The sequence below is a fragment of the Dendrobates tinctorius genome, unplaced genomic scaffold, assembly GCF_039654945.1.
Source record: "Dendrobates tinctorius isolate UK_male_01 unplaced genomic scaffold, ASM3965494v1 ptg000124l, whole genome shotgun sequence".
NCBI lineage: Eukaryota > Metazoa > Chordata > Amphibia > Anura > Dendrobatidae > Dendrobates > Dendrobates tinctorius.
The window spans coordinates 1,390,819-1,414,329 of record NW_027361792.1 but is presented as its reverse complement, the minus strand read 5'-3'; the positions used below and the strand labels follow the sequence as shown (position 1 = coordinate 1,414,329).

The 23,511-nt window shown below is 47.5% G+C and overlaps 1 protein-coding gene across 1 annotated transcript in view; it reads right to left on the bottom strand.

Annotated features, from left to right (window-relative positions):
* Positions 1-6,102, bottom strand: part of LRP4 (LDL receptor related protein 4) — a 65,255-nt gene extending 59,153 nt beyond the window's left edge. The window contains exon 1 of the mRNA XM_073541637.1: positions 5,644-6,102. Coding sequence (XP_073397738.1) covers positions 5,644-5,695 — 52 coding nt within the window. The 5' untranslated portion in view covers positions 5,696-6,102. The remainder of the gene's footprint in view (positions 1-5,643) is intronic.
* Between the last annotated feature and the right edge of the window lie 17,409 nt (positions 6,103-23,511).

Sequence of the window (23,511 nt, the reverse complement as noted above, 5' to 3'; positions counted from 1 at the left end):
CTCTTCCATTATAGGAATCCGCAGGGTGTAAAAACGCACAAAATCTGCAGAAAATCCGCAGGAAATCTGCAGTAAATCCGCAGGTCGTTTTATCTGCGGATTCGGAAAAATCCGCAGCCAAATCCGCAACGTGTGCACAGACCCATAAAGCTGACCATCATCATCATCATCATCGCTCACAATGGCAGATAAAGCCGCGGCCAGGCACGTCTATTGCCACTTATGTCTCTTGAGAACCAGTGTAAGGGCATGTTCACATGGAGCATTCTTCTCACCTGGCTTTCATCACAGATTTTGAGGCAAAATCCACATTGAAAAAGAAGAAATGAGAAAAAAAAAAAAAAAAAACACACGAAACTTCAACAATTTCTCATTCATTTAAAATTAGACATTGTCCCCATAGAGCGAGTTGCATTTTTTTTTTTCCTTCCGCTTTCTTATTTAGAGCCATCATTTGATCTTTTTTTCAGATGCAAACAGAATTTTTGCAGAGGTTTTTGATAACTTTTTTTTTTTTCTGGGTGACGTTTTCACAGCAGAAATGCAGCAAACACTCATGTTATAGCAATGAGGGAGTGTTCGCATGGAGTCTTTTGACACAGATTTTGAAGCGGATCAGCTTCAGCGTTCGCACTGAATCGTATTCATGGCTTATCTGATGAGGGTTTTTGAAGCAGATCCACTGTAAAATCAATGTAAAAAAAAAAACCAAAAAAAAAAAAAAACAAGCAGGGCTAAGGACCGTGCATTTTCTTGATATTTTAGTTTTTTTCCCCCAAGTGAATTTTTCCAATAGAAAAGCACACATAAGAACATCCCGATACTGTAAATCCTCATATCATACAGAAGTATTCTCTTTACCGCGGTAACAGGGATTGAGCCATAATTTATTACTGTCAGACTCCAGGTAGATACAACAGATCAATAAAAACTCCCATAAGCTCCTGTGTGAATTTGGAGGCATACGGGGTACAGTACGACCCCATAGACTTTACGGATGCCATAGAACTACTAGGAGGGTGCAGGTAGCCATAATACAGTCAAGGCGGTCATGGGGTAACCCATAACCGTGCAGAGCACTGCCTGCCCAAACTGCCTGCAAGTGGAGCAAAATCTCAGCTGTGAATAGTATCTGGTCTATAGAGAAACTATGCAATCACAAAAGTTGCCTGGTAATCACAAATTCCCAATTAAGGGTAATATACCACCAATAATGATAATCACTTTATGGTAACCAAAGAATCTGGTACCACACAAATGGTATAAATAAAAAACACAAAAAACATATGAGTGCATAAGAAAGGTGTTAAACCATAGAAAAGAGACCAAAAAAAGTCCATGGGAAAAACCCACCTCAGCAACTTGTCAGACATTTAAGCACACCCGAATATGAAATATGAAAGAGTAAAAAAGGGGGAATAAAACCCCACAATGGAAGTGATATATTGAATACTATTGTCTATGCCCGACATATATTAAATTGATCATTGATAGCAACGCCTTCCAATGTATGTCTGTCTCTCAACGGCGCTAACCGCAGGCAGAGTGAGCAAAGAAATGGTTATGTACCTTTAAATGTCAGCTGGAGGGAATCCCTGGGCGTCCCTTCTGCCCCGACGCGCGTTTCGCACTGCTTCTTCCGGACACTTTCAGATTTCAAATGGTTTGACACCTTTCTTATGTACTCATATGTTTTTTGTGTTTTATGTCAATAAAGATGTTTTTTTTATTTATACCATTGTGTGGTACCAGATTCTTTGATTACCATAAAGTGATTATTACTATAGAGAAACTAGTAAGGACCTGGCACACATGGGACCAGAATTGGAGATATACAATCTCTTGTCAGGGTAAATTCAATGAGAGACTACTCCCATAGGTGAACAGTGTAAAGAGACAGCCGATCATCCGACTAACAAGCAAAGCGCTCAATTCTTTGGGTGAAATTATTTTTACATTTGCTTAAACCTCAATGTTCTCGACAGCACATCGTCGTGTGCAAGGGAGTATGTGCTGCCGAGAACCATGACAGCCTGTGCACAGAGTGATCTGTTGCAGACTATGAAACAACATGGAGCTGATGGACAGTGGCGTCATGGGGCAGCTGCTGTAATTCTGCCTGTAGGACATGCACATGGGATTGACTACAATATTAGGAATTAGATTTTGTAAAAATGTCACCTAAAACTTGTGAAGAAAACCCCGGCATTAAACGAAATAATCCGAATGTGGCAGGTCTGAATCATCAGTAATCACTGCGAGAAGGCATCACCCTCCACAGATTCAATCTGCACCCCCTAAGGCGCATTATACAAACCTGTGAGCATTTGGTGTCGCCATGTGGCGCTTCCTCAACAAGAAGTTCTTTTAGGAATTAATACCGCCATAATTTGGCATGTGACGGAGAACCGCACCAAGTATTGGGTACAGTAGATGCTCTGGGCGCTATATAGATAAGCTGCGCATTGGCCCAACAGACCGAGGAGTCAGAGGCCCATCAGCCCAAAGTGGCACCACACGATTGTGGCTTTCCATTCTAGGCTTTGGATGGCACATAACGCACTGACATCTTATCATGTGTTCCCATTGTTCCCAGAGCGATGGGAGAATTGTTCATTCTCATAACGTTCCCCATTACATGGACGTTCAATAGCCGGTTTTGTTTCTCGCTAACTCAGGACGGAGGCTTGGGAATTTTCAAGGTTGCCGAAGGGCAATCTACGCACTGTAGAGCGATTCAATTCAGAAACCAAGCAGTGTCCCACTGGTGAGCTCCTCATCATCTTTGGGAAGATTATCACCCCTATAGTGAATGAGACATGAGAAGAAGAAGTGACGCCATTAGGACCCAAAAAGAAACATCATCTATTGCATAAAAATCTATTTGATTTATCAGCTGAAACAAGAAGAGAAGAGATTACAGCAGAATCCATCAACAAGAAGCTGTAGAACATAGAGGTGCATGAGATGCAGGGGCGGACATATCAGTGGTGCCATCTGTGCAGCTACACAGGGGCCACTACCACCTCAAAGACAGGTGACATTGTGCGCTATGAGGAGCTATTGGACTGCAACGGGCCCTTATGGTACTTTTGCACAAGGGCCCTCTCCTGTTTGTCCGCCACTGACGAGATGATCCCTCCAACAATTCCCAAAATCAAAAGGCTCCAGCATCCTGTAAAGTGCTTGACACCGTTTGGTGGTTAGATACAGGGTTAATAGGTCATTAGGAGCTGAAGGGTCTGTGCACACAGTATTTGCAGCAGATTATTCAGCACCAAAAATCAGAGTATTAGCAGGAAAACGCCAGCGTAAAATATGTGGGTTTATTGTTTCAGAAATCTCGCTCACGTTACTAGTACAGTAAAGTGCAGCATTTATGTCCTTGAAAAACGTGCAGGAAAAAATGTAGCACGTGAAGAAGGCCTTCTATAGAATTACAGACCGGGACACATTAGAGACGGACGGTGATGAACTGGACGTTGTAAAGGACGTCAACCTATTCAAAAATCGATAGCTTGAGATGCAGCGACGACACCTGAAGTCAATAGGAGACTAGCCATGGGCAAATCAGCAATGACGTTACTGGACAAGGTCTTCATATCAAGGAAGGTGTCACTGGCGATGGATGTGGTTTGGTCTTTTCTCTGGCAACATACGGATGAAAAACCTGGACGCTAAAGAAACAACACAGGAGAATTGACGCCTTCGAAATGTGGTGCTGGAGAAAGATCTCATCAATACCATGGATGGCAAGAAAAAAAACGAAAACATCAATTTTGGAACAAATCAAGTCAAACATGTCACTAGAAATCATCACCAGGCTACGACTTGACTACTGTGGACACATCATACGAAAAGATCAATCACTGCAGAAGGGCATCAAGGTTGGAAGAATAGAAGGAACAAGGCGAAGAGGAGGACCAGCAACCCGATGGCTGGATACTATCAAGATAACGGTGGAGAAGACCCCGGTGGACTCATCTAGGCTTCCACAAAAACGATCTGTAGGAAGATCGATCATGTATCAAGTTACCATGGCTCGAGATCAAGCCTAAGGCCGTTAAATAATAATAAAGCCTGAACCTTAGACATTCGACTGATGGAAAATTGTCAAGTTGCATCAGTTTGACTCGGTGGCTTGCAATGTTGCTTTTGGTTCTTTGGTCCAAATCCAAACATCAGTAAGGAGTTTTTCCATGTCCCGTGTTTGGGGGGGGGGGGGGTGTTCCTCCAGGTATTTCCATTTCCTCTCACTTCATATACACACCTAAGTGGATTCTTAGAAAATGGCCTGAGTGTGTATATGAGATATAGGACTGATATGACCAAAGACAATCCTTCTACAGCGCGACAGATTGAGTTGCCACTTATTACTTATCGTTTGCCCATGTTAAATAAACTAATGATGCAAAAAATAAAGAAGGCAATAATCAGTGGCTTTGATAAGGGCTGTGGTGTAAGACAGATGTTGGCACCTTGGTGGGAAATCTACAGGAACGTCGTGGGACGCCGATGTAGGTCTAATCTGACGGATGAAAATTAGCTCCTCAGTAATCGACACCGTGTAATGGCTCAGAAGGCGAGTATGTTCTCTCCACTAATCATTACGATAAGTCACAACATGAACAAAAATGTTGTTTTCTACAATCAGAGTCATTCTCACTGCAGTAAAAATGCCCAGGAGCGTGTTTTTTCCCCAAAAAGCTACGATTGAAGGGAAAATATAATTTCTTGATCAATACAACATAATATCATTCAAAATGAATTCTGCACGCGTCCCGAGTCCCACGGGATGAATGCACAAAATAATGAGGCCAATGTAAGTGTATAGGGCACGATCACCACGGAGGACTTCACCCGACACTGGACAGTATAGCGATGAGACCTGCAAATACCGAGCAGCACAATGGGCACGGTACGTAGACGGGCGAGATCTACAGACGAGCTGGTACAGAAATAATAAACCGCACATGGCACGCAATAATACAGCAGATCCAAACGCAAAAGGCACAGCACCGGTGTACTGCTCAGTCCCCCCTACAGATATACAGGCAACAGAAAAATAGTGGTGCGTCAACAAGTGGAATCACAATTCTTATACGTAAAGTCCCATTTAAAGGGACGGGGGGGATATTGACCCTCGCATATTTATAAATGGGAGAGCATTGGATTCAAGAGCAAGGGCTGAAGCCGGGTATAGGGACGGACACTACCGGTCATGAACACCTCATTTCTCATCACAGTGTGGTCAATGGAAACAGTCAGGTCCCCCTGGTTACAGACTCCGCAGGTACCTGCATAGGCAATAGCGCAGTGACGCAGGAGCAACACCAATCTCCATGCAGATCGCATCTGGTCTAATAGAAACCTTTGCATCATCTTTTACCCTATATCTGGATAGAACAGCCGTGAGGAGCCCTTTAATGGTTTCATGTCCATTTACAGTAAGGGGTTAATGCTCCATCCCATAAGAAATTGTATCAATTTAAAGAATCCCACAAATAAGAACATATGGGGGGGATACAAGGGTTTTTGCTATGGCAACAATGTAGCAATACAGAAGTTATAAATAAACAGGGCAACAATGTAGCAATACAGAAGTTATAAATAAACATGGCAACAATGTAGCAATGCGCTCACCTGGCAGATAGAGAAGCAGCAGAGCCAGATAAGAGCTCTCCAGCAGCCTCATTCCCAATGTCCCCCAGAACTTGTCCTCTCAGAAGACCCTGATCCTCCTTCCTGCTACAGGTGTGACTTTCAGATCCAAGGATGCATGAAGTGATTACCAGGTGATCTTCCTGGATCTCTCATTGCCAGCAGCAGCTCCCCATGTCTCCAGTCCTGAGCTGATCCTGGCTGCACATGTAGTATAGGAGTAGTTGCCTTGCCTGCTCCCTTGTCCTCAGTGCCCTGCAGTTTTGGCTGCTGGAGTCCTGGATCCCCCCAGTTTGGCTAAGGATCACTGCAGGATCCCCCTTTACCTTGCTGCAATGATTGGCCCCCAGTCTCAGCCCCCTCTTTGCTGTCTCCCTGATTTACTGCCTGCCCTGACTCTGCTGCACTGTCTCTCCTCCTCTGTGCTTCACTTAATTCTGTGTCCTTCTACCCTCACTGCCTCCCAAGCCTCTTGTGGAACAAACCAACTGAGACAACAGCGGGGGGGGGGGATCACTTCCCATTTGTTTCCTAAATGAACCCTGGAGTCAGCACCCGATGGCTGGTGGGTTTCCAGGGAAGTTGTGGGTGAAGGCTCAGTGGCTGGAATAATAAGGGAAGGGGTCTCACAATAGAGGGGCTGTGTTATGCTGGCAGGGTGAGCTCTCACTCACCTGAGACTGAAGTGCCACAGCCTCCTGTTGGATCTTTTTACAAACTTGTAAAGACTAGGTGAATGGGACACAATGGCTTGTAATAATGAAAAACATACTGGGGCCATGTAAGAACCAGCCCATAACTGCAGCAGAGGCAGAGCAATGAAATCCGACCCACTGGAGGCACATATGTAAAAGCTGGAAACTACAACCCCCAGCATGTCCTGACAGACACAGCTCAAGAGTGGTAATCTCCAAAACCATAGCCACCTATGAATGTGAGCAAAAGTAAGGGCTTGGGCACATCTGCAAAGGATGAGGCCCACAGGTAAAATCTGCAGTATCGGTCTCCTGAAATGGGCCCCCTACACTCCAGATCACAGGTACGACTGCAACCCCTGCAGCCACTAGCGCTAGGCCCCTGGTTGTAATAATAGTGCTTCTTACATTTTAGGGCTTTTATAAGCCCCCACCGAGCCGCCATATGCCTCCTGTTATACACAGATTCCATGAAAATCCACCAAAAATAAGTAGCGTCATGTTCCATCAGACTTTGGATATACCGGAGAGCGAAAAAATGCGAATCTTCGGCACCTGAAACTCCACAGCCTAATCCGAGGGTCAATCTTGGCTTCGTCCCACGGATCCACATGACCCGTCCTAAGGGTTCGCGCACCCTCGGCCCATGCACTGCAGATGATGGAAAATCCACTGGGCCGGCACCAAAAGAGCAAAGAGGCACCAATGCCACTGACAACTAATTATGTTGGCATTAAGGGAATGAGAAATCCCCCCGCTCAGTTATTTTTTAGTTTGTAGTCACACTAATAGCAATTCTGCGCCATTTTTAAAACAGTTTGTGCCAATTGATCACTTTTATTTTGAGGAATGAGATGAGGTGGGTCCCGGCATTCTCATAGTTTGTCATCATTATGCAACTTTTTAAAAATGGCAATCAAAACGTCATATAATAATTTCAGAAAAGAGATGGCATAAAAAAAAAATTGGAAAACTAGTTTTAGGCAGGAAGTGTTACGTCTAAAGATTTCCCATATTTATCAAATATCGCAAAAGACTTTTATAACAAGAACATACCCAGAAGCAAATCTGACTTCAAAAATTCCTCTAAGGGTACTGTGAGAATCATGTGGGAATAGTGGATGAGGGCAGGTATATCTCGCCCAGATTCCTTTCCTATGTGGCCTAGTCTGGTCAGTATCTCACCTGGTGACTAATGAATAATGGGAGGTGGATATAAAAGGATGCCAGGTGGTTGTGTGAGTGTCTCAGCCTGGGAACACAGAGAGCCTGTCTGTGTGAGAGACACACGTGAGTGAAAGTAGTGCCCACTGCAACTGTGGTTTGGCTGGACGGGAGAAGCCCGCCAGTTGGTAGTTAGGTTGTACTTTGTTTAGTTAGTGCCGGACAGGCAAGGATTTGTTTTATGGTTTTTTTCTTTATGCATTGCTTTCACCTAATAAACCTGACCTAGTGTCAGTTATACCCGGAGTGTTTTATCACATTGTGGTGGAGAATGCGGGCATCACGTTGGAAGCATGAGCATGGAGGACGTGGTGAAAGCGCACGTACAGTCCACCGCCGTCCAGCAAGAAGCTAATCGGGTGATGATGGCCCAACTGAAGGAGTTGGTGGACATGACAGCTACCGTACCGATCGTTCGCTTCTCCAGCAGGTGGCGCAGCGCCTGGCAAGCTTACCTGAGGTTAATCTGGAAGCCGAGTAGAGAGTGATTCTCGTGAGTCGGTACTGGCAGAAGATGACGACCGAAGATGACGTCGAGGCGTACCTGACCACGTTTGAACGGACGGCGGTGCGAGAAAAATGGCCGAAGGCACGATGGGCCGGCCTGATTGCCCCGTTTCTTTCCGGTGTAGCCCAAAAGGCATATTATGACCTAGAACCTGAAGCCGCGCAGGACTTTGACAAACTGAAAGCCGAGATCTTGGCCCGGCTGGGAGTGACGACTGCTGTCCGTGCACAGAGAGTGCATCAATGGACTTATCAGCTGGATAAACCACCGCGGTCACAGATGTTCGACCTGATCCACGTGACGAAGAAGTGGCTACAACCCGAGGTGCTGACAGCGCCAGAGATAATCCAGAGAGTCGTCATGGACAAGTACCTGAGAGCTCTACCGCCAGCCCTGATGAAGTGGGTAAGCCATGGAAATCCTACGACGGCAGATCAACTGGTGGATCTGGTTGAACGTTACTCCGTGGCGGAAGGACTCCGAGACGACGCTACCCCACCTCGTTCTTCATCGTCTCCACGTGCAACCAGTAAGACTGTTCCAGGGAGTAGGGGAGAAGGAAAAATCCCTAAGACGGTGGGGGAGGAAAACGGGACTGTCCGCACTGCGAGGCCGAGAGTAACGAACTATGGTCTAAGCAAGGGGCCCGTTAGGTGTTTCCACTGCCAAGAGATGGGACACATTGTTGCGCACTTCTGAACCCATGCAGCGCGACGTCACAGACTGTAAAAACCGCATGTCTATGGTTGCACAGGTAGTGAGTGTGAATGCCGGTCAAAAGGATGTGGAAAAACACTTGTGTGATTTAACTGTTGATGGAAAAAATGTGGTGGCATTGTTAGACTTGGGAAGTGTGGTGACTCTGGTGAAGGCCAGTCTGGTGTCAGCCCCGACTGGACCATCAGACAAATTTTCTGTAACGTGTGCATGGAGACACCTGTTCGTACCTCACCACGGTCATATGCATTACTACTACCTATGGGTCTGTGCAACATAAAGTGGGACTCGTCCCTGCGTTATTGCATGATGTTATCCTGGGCCGGGATTTTCCCCACTTCTGGCAATTGTGGGAGAATCAGTTGATACCCCAGGGTAATAGTGTACATGATTCTTCTCCCAGGGCGCGTGTGGGTCCCGAACCCCTGGAAGAGGTCTCCCCGGAAGACTAGGGGGAAGAGTCTGCTGGAAATAACCTGCATTTTCAGTCATGGCGGGTGATACGGAGGAGACCGGGGAAGAGGAGGCCGACAGCCGTCCACCTCCCCGTTTGCCGGATTTGGAAGTTCAGAAAGATGACTTCCAAAGCGAGCAAATAAAGGATCCTACCCTTTCTCAGGCTAGGACAAATGTAAAAGTGATAAATGGGGTACCCGTAGAACCTGGCTCTAGGCTGGCATATCCTTATGTTGTGAGTTCATTTTTCCCTTCATCATTGAGGTCTGATGAACTCCCTCCTTTGGTGAAGGAAGGTAGTGAGACTGATTACCAAACACCTGGGCAGCTAGATGATAACTGAGTGGCTGGAATTGAGGACTGGATATAAGACTGCCGATGCCTTCTTCCTGGCTGGTGATTTTCCTGCTGGATTCTTGGAGACCAGTCTGATTCCTGCGTCTCAAAGCTAAGTTTTTCTGCTCTGCTTTGTACTCTTCAGTTTTGTTTTTGTTTTGCCTTGTTTTTTGGGAGTTCTGCCATCCCCGGCTGGGGGTGAGCTGAATTCCATTTTTGTCTCTGATCTGTTGATCTTTTGCTCTGTCTTCAGAATATACCTGAGTGCTGATATAGTCTTTTGAAGCCTAGCGACTTCAGTGCCAGTTTTTCCTATCACTCGGTCTGCTCTGGGGCAGTTTAGTTTTTCCCCTTTCTGTCTTTAGGCTATGTAGCTCTCCGGCTGTGATCGAGGGGTCTAGGGCACCGTAGGAACCCCCCACGGCTACTGCTAGTTGTTGTGGATAGGTTCAGGGGTCTGCAATCCGATAGCTGCCAACCTCTCTGGTTTTTCTGGACTTAGCTGGTATTTTGTTTTTTCCTCCTTCGGTGACTCATCATAACATCCTTACATGGTTCTGGAGAATGATTTACTCTATCAGATAGAGAAAAAGGGGGAAGACACGGTGCAACTATTAGTCGTGCCAAAACCCTACCGGCGGCAGGTGCTGGACCTGGCCCACGGACGTGATGGGAGGCCACCTGGGAGTCCAGAAAACCACCGAAAGGATATTACAGTTTTGTTTGGCCAGGCATGCATCACGATATTCGTGTATATTGTGAGTCTTGTCCTGACTGCCAAGCCTCTGCGCCTAAGCCCTGGTTCTGTAGCCCTTTGGTACCCCTACCTATTATTGAGGTCCCGTTTGAGAGGATTGGGATGGATTTAGTTGGGCCCCTTCCACGGTCTGCACATGGACACCAACATATCCTGGTCATCTTGAATTATGCCACTCGTTACCCGGAGGCCATCCCTTTGCGTAACACGGCCACCAAGACAATTGCCAAGGAACTGGTGCATGTGTTTAGTCGGGTCGGTATACCAAAACAGATACTCACCGACCAGGGGACACCCTTTATGTCCATGGTAATGAAGGAGCTCTGCCGATTGTTACAAATCGAACCATTACGCACATCCGTGTATCACCCTCAAACAGACGGGTTGGTCGAACGGTTCAATAAAACTCTGAAGCAGATGCTGAGAAAGGCGATAGACAAGGATGGGAAGAACTGGGACTATTTACTTCCGTATTTGCTTTTTACCATCAGGGAAGTACCCCAGTCTTCCACGGGATTCTCGCCTTTCGAGTTATTGTACGCCCGACGTCCTCGCGGACTGTTAGACGTTGCAAAAGAAACCTGGGAGGGTCAGGTCACTCCGTTTAAAACGGTGATAGATTACGTCACACAAATGCTGGACCGTATTGCGGCTGTGATGCCTATCGTCAAAGAACACATGATGCAGGCTCAAGGAGCCCAAAAAAAAAATCTATGATAAGGGCGCCAAGATCCGTACGTTTGCACCCGGAGATAGGGTGTTGATCCTGGTCCCCACGGTGGACAGTAAGTTCCTGGCAAAGTGGCAGGGCCCCTTTGAGATTAAGGAAAGAGTTGGTGAAGTAAACTACAAAGTATACCAGGCAGGTAAACGGAAACCTGAACAGATTTATCATGTAAATCTGATAAAACCCTGTAAAGATCGGTCTGCCTTGTCAGCGGAGCTGGCCCGTCCCGTCTGCTCGCATACCGTACCGGAGGTACGGGTTGCAGAGACTCTCTCGGAGCGGCAAAAGACTGAGGTCAGGCAGTTTCTACTTCACAACCAAAAGTTTTTCTCAGAAAAAGCCGGGCAGACTACGCTAATGAAACATGACATCGTAACGGAACCTGGTGTCACAGTTCACGTAAAACCCTACCAAATCCCGGAAGTGCGCCGTGAAGCCGTTTCCCGAGAAGTGAAGGCAATGTTAGAGTTAGGTGTCACTGAGGAGTCGCACAGTGCTTGGTCCAGCCTGATTGTGCTAATTCCTAAACCGGACGGCACCATCCGGTTCTGCAATGACTTCAGGAAACTGAATGCAGTCTCAAAATTTGATGCCTACCCTATGCCCCGGGTCGACGAGTTAATAGATCGGTTAGGAAAAGCCCGGTATATTACGACCCTAGACCTAACAAAGGGGTATTGGCAGATCCCTCTGGCGGAGGCTGCCAGAGAAAAGACGGCATTTGCTACGCCGGAAGGTCTATTTCAGTATGTGTATATGTCGTTTGGACTGCACGGGGCACTGGTGACCTTCCAGAGACTGATGGATCGAGTACTGAGGCCACATAGGCAGTACGCTTCGGCCTATTTGGATGACATTGTCATTTACAGCTTGGACTGGGAGACTCATCTCCAGAAAGTACAAGCTGTGATTGACGACCTGTGGGAGGCAGGTCTAACCGCGAACCCCAAGAAATGTCACATTGGGCTAGAAGAAGCCCGGTATTTGGGGTATGTAATTGGGAGGGGTATTGTTAAACCCCAGCTCGATAAGATTCAGGCGGTTCAGGACTGGCCGCAACCTGTCAACAAGAAGCAGGTGCAAGCCTTTCTGGGGATCGCCGGCTATTATCGCCGGTTCATACCCAATTTTGCAGCCATCGCTACCCCCCTGACGGATCTTACAAAAGGGAAAGACTCCGTAATGATTAAATGGAGTTTAGCGGCTGAAGAAGCCTTCCATAGCCTAAAACGGGCACTTTGCTCTCAACCAGTACTGGTGACTCTGGACTTCTGCAGCGAGTTTGTGGTACAAACGGATGCCTCTGATACCGGTATCGGGGCCGTACTGTCACAAGTGAGGGACGGAGTGGAACACCCAGTCCTCTATCTCAGCAGGAAGCTGAACAAACATGAGCAAAAGTATGCAGTCATAGAAAAAGAGTGCCTAGCCATTAAGTGGGCTCTAGAGGCCCTCAAATATTATTTGGTGGGCCGAAAGGTCAGGCTGATCACTGACCATGCCCCTCTCAAGTGGATGCACTTGAACAAGGAACGGAATAGCCGGGTGACCCGGTGGTTCCTTGCCCTGCAGGCCTACACTTTTACGGTGGCGCACCGCCCAGGGGTACAGATGGGGAAAGCAGATGCCCTGTCCCGAGTGCACTGTTTGGCGGGTGTCATTGCTCGACCAGAGTGGTCTGAGCAGAGGGGGGGGATATGTGAGAATCATGTGGGAATAGTGGATGAGGGCAGGTATTTCTCGCCCAGATACCTTTCCTATGTGGCCTAGTCTGGTCAGTATCTCACCTGGTGACTAATGAATAATGGGAGGCGGATATAAAAGGATGCCAGGTGGTTGTGTGAGTGTCTCAGCCTGGGGACACAGAGAGCCTGTCTGTGTGAGAGACACACGTGAGTGAAAGCAGTGCCCACTGCAACTGTGGTTTGGCTGGACGGGAGAAGCCCGCCAGTTGGTAGTTAGGTTGTACTTTGTTTAGTTAGTGCCGGACAGGCAAGGATTTGTTTTATGGTTTTTTTTCTTTATGCATTGCTTTCACCTAATAAACCTGACCTAGTGTCAGTTATACCCGGAGTGTTTTATCACAGTACATACACATCAAGTCTTTGAGATGCCGACGCACCCTCTGAGGTTTTCATAGGCGAAGTTGCTTCAAGAAAAAGCTGGCAATCCTTTTATTGAAGCAGTTTTGCTGGTGGTTTTTGTAGCGAACATTCTAGAAACATCATTCAATAAGGAGTTATGGAGATACTATACATCATGTATATTTTTCCGAGATCCCCAGAACATGGCGGACACCTGCCTGGGGAGATACATAGAGCGTCAAGTAGAAGCCTGGTAGCAAAGGCTTTTTTGTTCACCATATGTAGCAGGCACCAGGCTGGATCTGATGGCGCCTGAACCACCACCCTAGGACCATCCAGAAAATAGTTATAACCTTTCATAGGTTTTGGAGGTTTTAGCTGCAGGACAAGAGGAGGGTATTTAGGTTTAGAGGGCAGGAGGAGCGTGACCCAAAGTGGATAAAGGTTAGTGTAAGGCCATGTGGTCTCTCTCTGTTATGCATGTGGTCCATTCCGACAGTGGGGTCTGCGTCGAGTAACATGCTGTGAAGAGCCTAGGAGCCAGCTGGCAGACCATGCCCCTTTGCGGCCAAGGTGCACTCATGATCTAACATCACCTGGTAATTGACATATATTCTGCTTGTATCTTTTGCATCCATTGTATATGTATAACCATCGTGTATATAGTGTATTGTCCAGTGTGCCCTTAAGGCAATAAATATATAGTTTAACCTTGGGCTGCTCTTATATCTTGAGCCACACATCCATTTCTCGGTTTAACTTTCCATGCTACCGGGGCTGGTTTCTGGCCTGACATAATCCCATTAACGAACCAAGTGTATATCTAATGAGGAACTGTAGCTGTCCTACCGGGCTGAAAGCTTTGTTTCACTGGTGCTAGTGAAAGATGCCTCTCAGCCTGTCAAGGGTTGGGTTGTGAGCGAGTGTGGTGCCACGTCATTGACTGCGTGCGCCACATCCTCTCACTCCTCATGCACCCCTGGACCCATGTGGACCGGATGTGTGTGTAAAACTGCACCAAGCTGACCTTTCGTGCCCCCCGGGGGTGCGGAACGTCACGGTGCAAGTGAGGAGACAAGACCACATGATCTTGCTGATGTAAGAGTGACTTCAGGCGGGGTGGTGAGATGCGGTTTCGTCACAAGTGGTGGCCGCAGAGGGATTGTGCGTGATCTCTCTGGTGTTGTCCTTCACAGTCAGCATCTTAAAAGCAAGAATATCACGTTGAATAGCAGAATAAAGGAACAAGATGGTAGAGGAAGTGGAGTCCTTCCTCTTATCTATTTAAAGGCTCCTTTGGACAAAAATCATCTTTCGGCCCTTTCATATCTCTGTGGGAATAACATCTGATAACAAGGCGACAGATAAAGCAAAGGCTATAAAGATATTTCATCCAATCTTACTTTGAAAATCAGCATTGTTTATTACGTGACAGTAAAGTTTTTTCTTAAAGGTTAAAGATTAAGCGCAATCTAAAAGGTCGGCGTTCATTATACTGCGGATTGCATGACCTGTAAAAGAGAATTACCAGGACAGAGAGCGGCGCGTGTTTCATTGTAGAGCCATCTGCAAGGCTGGATCAGTGCCCGAGAGTCTCTATACACGGCACCAAACTGTATAAAGTGTGCCACATCTGGTGGCAGGGTGTCTATGGGAAGCCACATGGTAGTTACATCAGGTACACACCAGCATTGTGGTCACCATAGTTGTGCAAAAAAACGGACTGCGCATGCGCCGGTTAACTAAGCCACGGAATACAGCAAAATACTTCCGGGGCTTAGTTAACCGTCACATGCGCAGTCCGGCTTTTCGGCTTTGCTCGCAGTTGAGCAAAGCATACTGCGCGTGCGCTAGCTATGAATGCTTAGCGCACGCGCAAAAAATGGCGTACACCTACTCCAATTCAGCAATAACCTGCGGACAGCGGGCAAGGATGGGGAGGCGGCACACATCGGGAACACTGCCCATCGGACCGGACCGACCTCATTTTCATCACCCGCCAAAGGGTGACAGATTCCCTTTAATGTACACTCTGCACCCCATCTTGACTGAAAAAAACCAGAAATGTAGAAATGTTTGCAAATTTATTAAAAAATAAAAGCTGAAATCTCACATGGTCATAAGTCTTCAGCCCCTTTGATCAGTATTGAGGAGAAGCACCTTTTGGGCTAGTACAGCCATGAGTCTTCTTGGGAATGAGGCCACAAGTTTTTCACCCCTGGATTTGGGGATCCTCTGCCATTCTTCCTTGCAGATCCTCTCCAGCCCCGTCAGGTTGGATGGTGAACGTTGGCGGACACCAACAAAACATCCGGTCTGCTTTACATACCTACAAGACATTTACTAGACAACCAGGAAGAAACTTCTATAATTGAGGACACAATACTAATAAAAAAAACTGTAGAAAAAGAACAATACCAGCACTTAGGTCTGGTGCAGTAACACTACAATGTTTGCCTTTTTCAGGTCTACGAGAATGCATGAGGTTATAGTTACATAGACACGGTCACGGGACTCTGGAGGAGACGTGTTCTGTGCAGTGACGGATCGCACTTCTCTGTCTGCGTCTGATGGAGGAATCTGGGTTTGGTGATTCCAGGAGGACGTTACCCCCTGACTGCATTGTGCCCCCTGTACAGATGGTGGAGGGGGATAATGATATGGGCTGTTATCAGGGGGCGGCCTCGGACCCTCAGCTCCAGTGATGGGAAATCTTCAGGACAAGACATTGAAGACAATTGTGGTTTCAGCTTTGTTAGAACAGTTTGAGAAAGACCCTTATCTGTGGAGTTGATACCAAAAAGTTCTATTTTGGTCTCTTCTGACCCCATGACCTTCTCTCATGCTGCCTCTGGATCATCCAGGCAGTCAATGGTGAAATTCAGACAAGCTTAGACATGTGCTGGCGTGAGCAGGGGGACCTGCAGGATTTTAATCCATGACAGCGTAATGTGTTACTAACGGTGATATGAGCTGGCTCTCTTCAGGTCACTGACCGGGTCCTCCCGTGTAGTTCTGGGCTGATTCCTGACATTTCTCAGAATCATTCTTACCCCATGAGGAGAGATCTTGCATGGAGCCCCAGACTGAGGAAAATTGACAGTCATCTTGTCTTTCTTCCATTTTCTAATAATTGTGCCAACAGTTGTTGCCTTCTCATCAGACAGCTTGCCTATTGTCCTGTAGCCCATCCCAGCCTTGTGCAGGTCTACAATTTTGTCTCTGGTGTCCTTAAACAGCTTTTTGGTTTTGGCCATGGTGGAGAGGTTGGAGTGTGATTGTGGTGACAGGTGTCTTTTATACAAGTAACGAGATCAGACAGGTGCAATTATTCCAGGTAATAAGAGCAGAGTAGGAGGCTTCTTAAAGAAAAACTAACAGGTCTGTTAGAGGCAGAATTCTTGCTGGTTGGTCGGTGATCAAATACTTAATTAATTTGCACTTTATTCTATGAAATACGTAAAGATCATACAATGTGATTTTCTGGATTTTAGATTCTGTCTCTCACAGGTTAAGTGTACCTACGATAAAAATTACAGACCTCTCCATTAATTGTAGATGGAAAATGGTGCAAAATCAGCAGTGGATCAAATACTTATATTCACCACTGTATATACGGTAGTGGTACCTACAAAACACACACAGATATAATCACCATGTGTGTATCTTCGAGTGAGAGTCGAACAGCACTTACAGGATACCTATATATGTCATACACGGCCTATACATGACTATATGTGGGCACTGATACTCGCAGTGGGCCGCGCTCCTGGGGGGAATAACATATATATGTCATACACGGCCTATACATGACTATATGTGGGCACTGATACTCGCAGCGGGCCGCGCTCCTGGGGGGAATAACATATATATGTCATACGTGGCCTATACATGACTATATGTGGTCACTGATACTCGCAGTGGGCCGCGCTCCTGGGGGGAATAACATATATATGTCATACACGGCCTATACATGACTATATGTGGGCACTGATACTCGCAGCGGGCCGCGCTCCTGGGGGGAATAACATATATATGTCATACATGGCCTATACATGACTATATGTGGGCACTGATACTCGCAGTGGGCCGCGCTCCTGGGGGGAATAACATATATATGTCATACGCGGCCTATACATGACTATATGTGGTCACTGATACTCGCAGTGGGCCGCGCTCCTGGGGGGAATAACATATATATGTCATACACGGCCTATACATGACTATATGTGGGCACTGATACTCGCAGCGGGCCGCGCTCCTGGGGGGAATAACATATATATGTCATACACGGCCTATACATGACTATATGTGGTCACTGATACTCGCAGCGGGCCGCGCTCCTGGGGGGAATAACATATATATGTCATACGCGGCCTATACATGACTATATGTGGGCACTGATACTCGCAGTGGGCCGCGCTCCTGGGGGAATAACATATATATGTCATACGCGGCCTATACATGACTATATGTGGGCACTGATACTCGCAGTGGGCCGCGCTCCTGAGGGGAATAACATATATATGCCATACACGGCCTATACATGACTATATGTGGGCACTGATACTCGCAGTGGGCCGCGCTCCTGGGGGGAATAACATATATATGTCATACGCGGCCTATACATGACTATATGTGGGCACTGATACTCGCAGTGGGCCGCGCTCCTGGGGGGAATAACATATATATGTCATACGCGGCCTATACATGACTATATGTGGGCACTGATACTCGCAGTGGGCCGCGCTCCTGGGGGGAATAACATATATATGCCATACACGGCCTATACATGACTATATGTGGGCACTGATACTCGCAGTGGGCTGCGCTCCTGAGGGGAATAACATATATATGTCATACACGGCCTATACATGACTATATGTGGGCACTGATACTCGCAGTGGGCCGCGCTCCTGGGGGGAATAACATATATATGTCATACGCGGCCTATACATGACTATATGTGGGCACTGATACTCGCAGTGGGCCGCGCTCCTGGGGGGAATAACATATATATGCCATACACGGCCTATACATGACTATATGTGGGCACTGATACTCGCAGTGGGCTGCGCTCCTGAGGGGAATAACATATATATGCCATACACGGCCTATACATGACTATATGTGGGCATTGATACTCGCAGTGGGCCGCGCTCCTGGGGGGAATAACATATATATGTCATACACGGCCTATACATGACTATATGTGGGCACTGATACTCGCAGTGGGCCGCGCTCCTGAGGGGAATAACATATATATGCCATACACGGCCTATACATGACTATATGTGGGCACTGATACTCGCAGTGGGCCGCGCTCCTGGGGGGAATAACATATATATGTCATACACGGCCTATACATGACTATATGTGGGCACTGATACTCGCAGCGGGCCGCGCTCCTGGGGGGGAATAACATATATATGTCATACACGGCCTATACATGACTATATGTGGGCACTGATACTCGCAGTGGGCCGCGCTCCTGGGGGGAATAACATATATATGTCATACACGGCCTATACATGACTATATGTGGGCACTGATACTCGCAGCGGGCCGCGCTCCTGGGGGGAATAACATATATATGTCATACACGGCCTATACATGACTATATGTGGTCACTGATACTCGCAGCGGGCCGCGCTCCTGGGGGGAATAACATATATATGTCATACACGGCCTATACATGACTATATGTGGGCTCTGATACTCGCAGTGGGCCGCGCTCCTGGGGGGGAATAACATATATATGTCATACACGGCCTATACATGACTATATGTGGGCACTGATACTCGCAGTGGGCCGCGCTCCTGGGGGGAATAACATATATATGTCATACATGGCCTATACATGACTATATGTGGGCACTGATACTCGCAGCGGGCCGCGCTCCTGGTGGAATAACATATATATGTCATACACGGCCTATACATGACTATATGTGGGCACTGATACTCGCAGCGGGCCGCGCTCCTGGGGGGAATAACATATATATGTCATACACGGCCTATACATGACTATATGTGGTCACTGATACTCGCAGCGGGCCGCGCTCCTGGGGGAATAACATATATATGTCATACACGGCCTATACATGACTATATGTGGGCACTGATACTCGCAGTGGGCCGCGCTCCTGGGGGAATAACATATATATGTCATACACGGCCTATACATGACTATATGTGGGCTCTGATACTCGCAGTGGGCCGCGCTCCTGGGGGAATAACATATATATGTCATACACGGCCTATACATGACTATATGTGGGCACTGATACTCGCAGTGGGCCGCGCTCCTGGGGGGAATAACATATATATGTCATACACGGCCTATACATGACTATATGTGGGCACTGATACTCGCAGCGGGCCGCGCTCCTGGGGGGAATAACATATATATGTCATACACGGCCTATACATGACTATATGTGGGCACTGATACTCGCAGTGGGCCGCGCTCCTGGGGGAATAACATATATATGTCATACACGGCCTATACATGACTATATGTGGGCACTGATACTCGCAGTGGGCCGCGCTCCTGGGGGGAATAACATATATATGTCATACACGGCCTATACATGACTATATGTGGGCACTGATACTCGCAGCGGGCCGCGCTCCTGGGGGGAATAACATATATATGTCATACACGGCCTATACATGACTATATGTGGGCACTGATACTCGCAGTGGGCCGCGCTCCTGGGGGAATAACATATATATGTCATACATGGCCTATACATGACTATATGTGGGCACTAATACTCGCAGCGGGCCGCGCTCCTGGGGGGAATAACATATATATGCCATACACGGCCTATACACGACTATATGTGGGCTCTGATACTCGCAGTGGGCCGCGCTCCTGGGGGAATAACATATATATGTCATACATGGCCTATACATGACTATATGTGGGCACTGATACTCGCAGTGGGCCGCGCTCCTGGGGGGAATAACATATATATGTCATACACGGCCTATACATGACTATATGTGGGCACTGATACTCGCAGCGGGCCGCGCTCCTGGGGGGAATAACATATATATGTCATACACGGCCTATACATGACTATATGTGGGCACTGATACTCGCAGCGGGCCGCGCTCCTGGGGGGAATAACATATATATGTCATACACGGCCTATACATGACTATATGTGGGCACTGATACTCGCAGTGGGCCGCGCTCCTGGGGGAATAACATATATATGTCATACATGGCCTATACATGACTATATGTGGGCACTAATACTCGCAGTGGGCCGCGCTCCTGGGGGGAATAACATATATATGTCATACACGGCCTATACATGACTATATGTGGGCACTGATACTCGCAGCGGGCCGCGCTCCTGGGGGAATAACATATATATGTCATACATGGCCTATACATGACTATATGTGGGCACTGATACTCGCAGTGGGCCGCGCTCCTGGGGGAATAACATATATATGTCATACATGGCCTATACATGACTATATGTGGGCACTGATACTCGCAGTGGGCCGCGCTCCTGGGGGAATAACATATATATGTCATACACGGCCTATACATGACTATATGTGGGCACTGATACTCGCAGTGGGCCGCGCTCCTGGGGGAATAACATATATATGTCATACACGGCCTATACATGACTATATGTGGGCACTGATACTCGCAGTGGGCCGCGCTCCTGGGGGAATAACATATATATGCCATACACGGCCTATACATGACTATATGTGGGCACTGATACTCGCAGTGGGCCGCGCTCCTGGGGGAATAACATATATATGTCATACATGGCCTATACATGACTATATGTGGGCACTGATACTCGCAGTGGGCCGCGCTCCTGGGGGAATAACATATATATGTCATACACGGCCTATACATGACTATATGTGGGCACTGATACTCGCAGTGGGCCGCGCTCCTGGGGGGAATAACATATATATGCCATACACGGCCTATACATGACTATATGTGGGCACTGATACTCGCAGTGGGCCGCGCTCCTGGGGGAATAACATATATATGTCATACATGGCCTATACATGACTATATGTGGGCACTGATACTCGCAGTGGGCCGCGCTCCTGGGGGGAATAACATATATATGTCATACACGGCCTATACATGACTATATGTGGGCACTGATACTCGCAGCGGGCCGCGCTCCTGGGGGGAATAACATATATATGTCATACACGGCCTATACATGACTATATGTGGGCACTGATACTCGCAGTGGGCCGCGCTCCTGGGGGAATAACATATATATGTCATACATGGCCTATACATGACTATATGTGGGCACTAATACTCGCAGTGGGCCGCGCTCCTGGGGGGAATAACATATATATGTCATACACGGCCTATACATGACTATATGTGGGCACTGATACTCGCAGCGGGCCGCGCTCCTGGGGGAATAACATATATATGTCATACATGGCCTATACATGACTATATGTGGGCACTGATACTCGCAGCGGGCCGCGCTCCTGGGGGGAATAACATATATATGTCATACATGGCCTATACACGACTATATGTGGGCACTGATACTCGCAGCGGGCCGCGCTCCTGGGGGAATAACATATATATGTCATACACGGCCTATACATGACTATATGTGGGCTCTGATACTCGCAGTGGGCCGCGCTCCTGGGGGAATAACATATATATGTCATACACGGCCTATATATGACTATATGTGGGCACTGATACTCGCAGTGGGCCGCGCTCCTGGGGGGAATAACATATATATGTCATACACGGCCTATACATGACTATATGTGGGCACTGATACTCGCAGCGGGCCGCGCTCCTGGGGGAATAACATATATATGTCATACACGGCCTATACATGACTATATGTGGGCACTGATACTCGCAGTGGGCCGCGCTCCTGGGGGGAATAACATATATATGTCATACACGGCCTATACATGACTATATGTGGGCACTGATACTCGCAGTGGGCCGCGCTCCTGGGGGAATAACATATATATGTCATACACGGCCTATACATGACTATATGTGGGCACTGATACTCGCAGTGGGCCGCGCTCCTGGGGGAATAACATATATATGTCATACACGGCCTATACATGACTATATGTGGGCACTGATACTCGCAGTGGGCCGCGCTCCTGGGGGGAATAACATATATATGTCATACACGGCCTATACATGACTATATGTGGGCACTGATACTCGCAGCGGGCCGCGCTCCTGGGGGGAATAACATATATATGTCATACACGGCCTATACATGACTATATGTGGGCACTGATACTCGCAGCGGGCCGCGCTCCTGGGGGAATAACATATATATGTCATACACGGCCTATACATGACTATATGTGGGCACTGATACTCGCAGCGGGCCGCGCTCCTGAGGGGAATAACATATATATGTCATACACGGCCTATACATGACTATATGTGGGCACTGATACTCGCAGCGGGCCGCGCTCCTGGGGGAATAACATATATATGTCATACATGGCCTATACATGACTATATGTGGTCACTGATACTCGCAGCGGGCCGCGCTCCTGGGGGAATAACATATATATGTCATACACGGCCTATACACGACTATATGTGGTCACTGATACTCGCAGTGGGCCGCGCTCCTGGGGGAATAACATATATATGTCATACATGGCCTATACATGACTATATGTGGTCACTGATACTCGCAGCGGGCCGCGCTCCTGGGGGAATAACATATATATGTCATACACGGCCTATACATGACTATATGTGGTCACTGATACTCGCAGTGGGCCGCGCTCCTGGGGGAATAACATATATATGTCATACACGGCCTATACATGACTATATGTGGTCACTGATACTCGCAGCGGGCCGCGCTCCTGGGGGAATAACATATATATGTCATACACGGCCTATACACGACTATATGTGGTCACTGATACTCGCAGTGGGCCGCGCTCCTGGGGGAATAACATATATATGTCATACACGGCCTATACATGACTATATGTGGGCACTGATACTCGCAGCGGGCCGCGCTCCTGGGGGAATAACATATATATGTCATACACGGCCTATACATGACTATATGTGGTCACTGATACTCGCAGTGGGCCGCGTTCCTGGGGGAATAACATATATATGTCATACACGGCCTATACATGACTATATGTGGTCACTGATACTCGCAGCGGGCCGCGCTCCTGGGGGAATAACATATATATGTCATACACGGCCTATACACGACTATATGTGGTCACTGATACTCGCAGTGGGCCGCGCTCCTGGGGGAATAACATATATATGTCATACACGGCCTATACATGACTATATG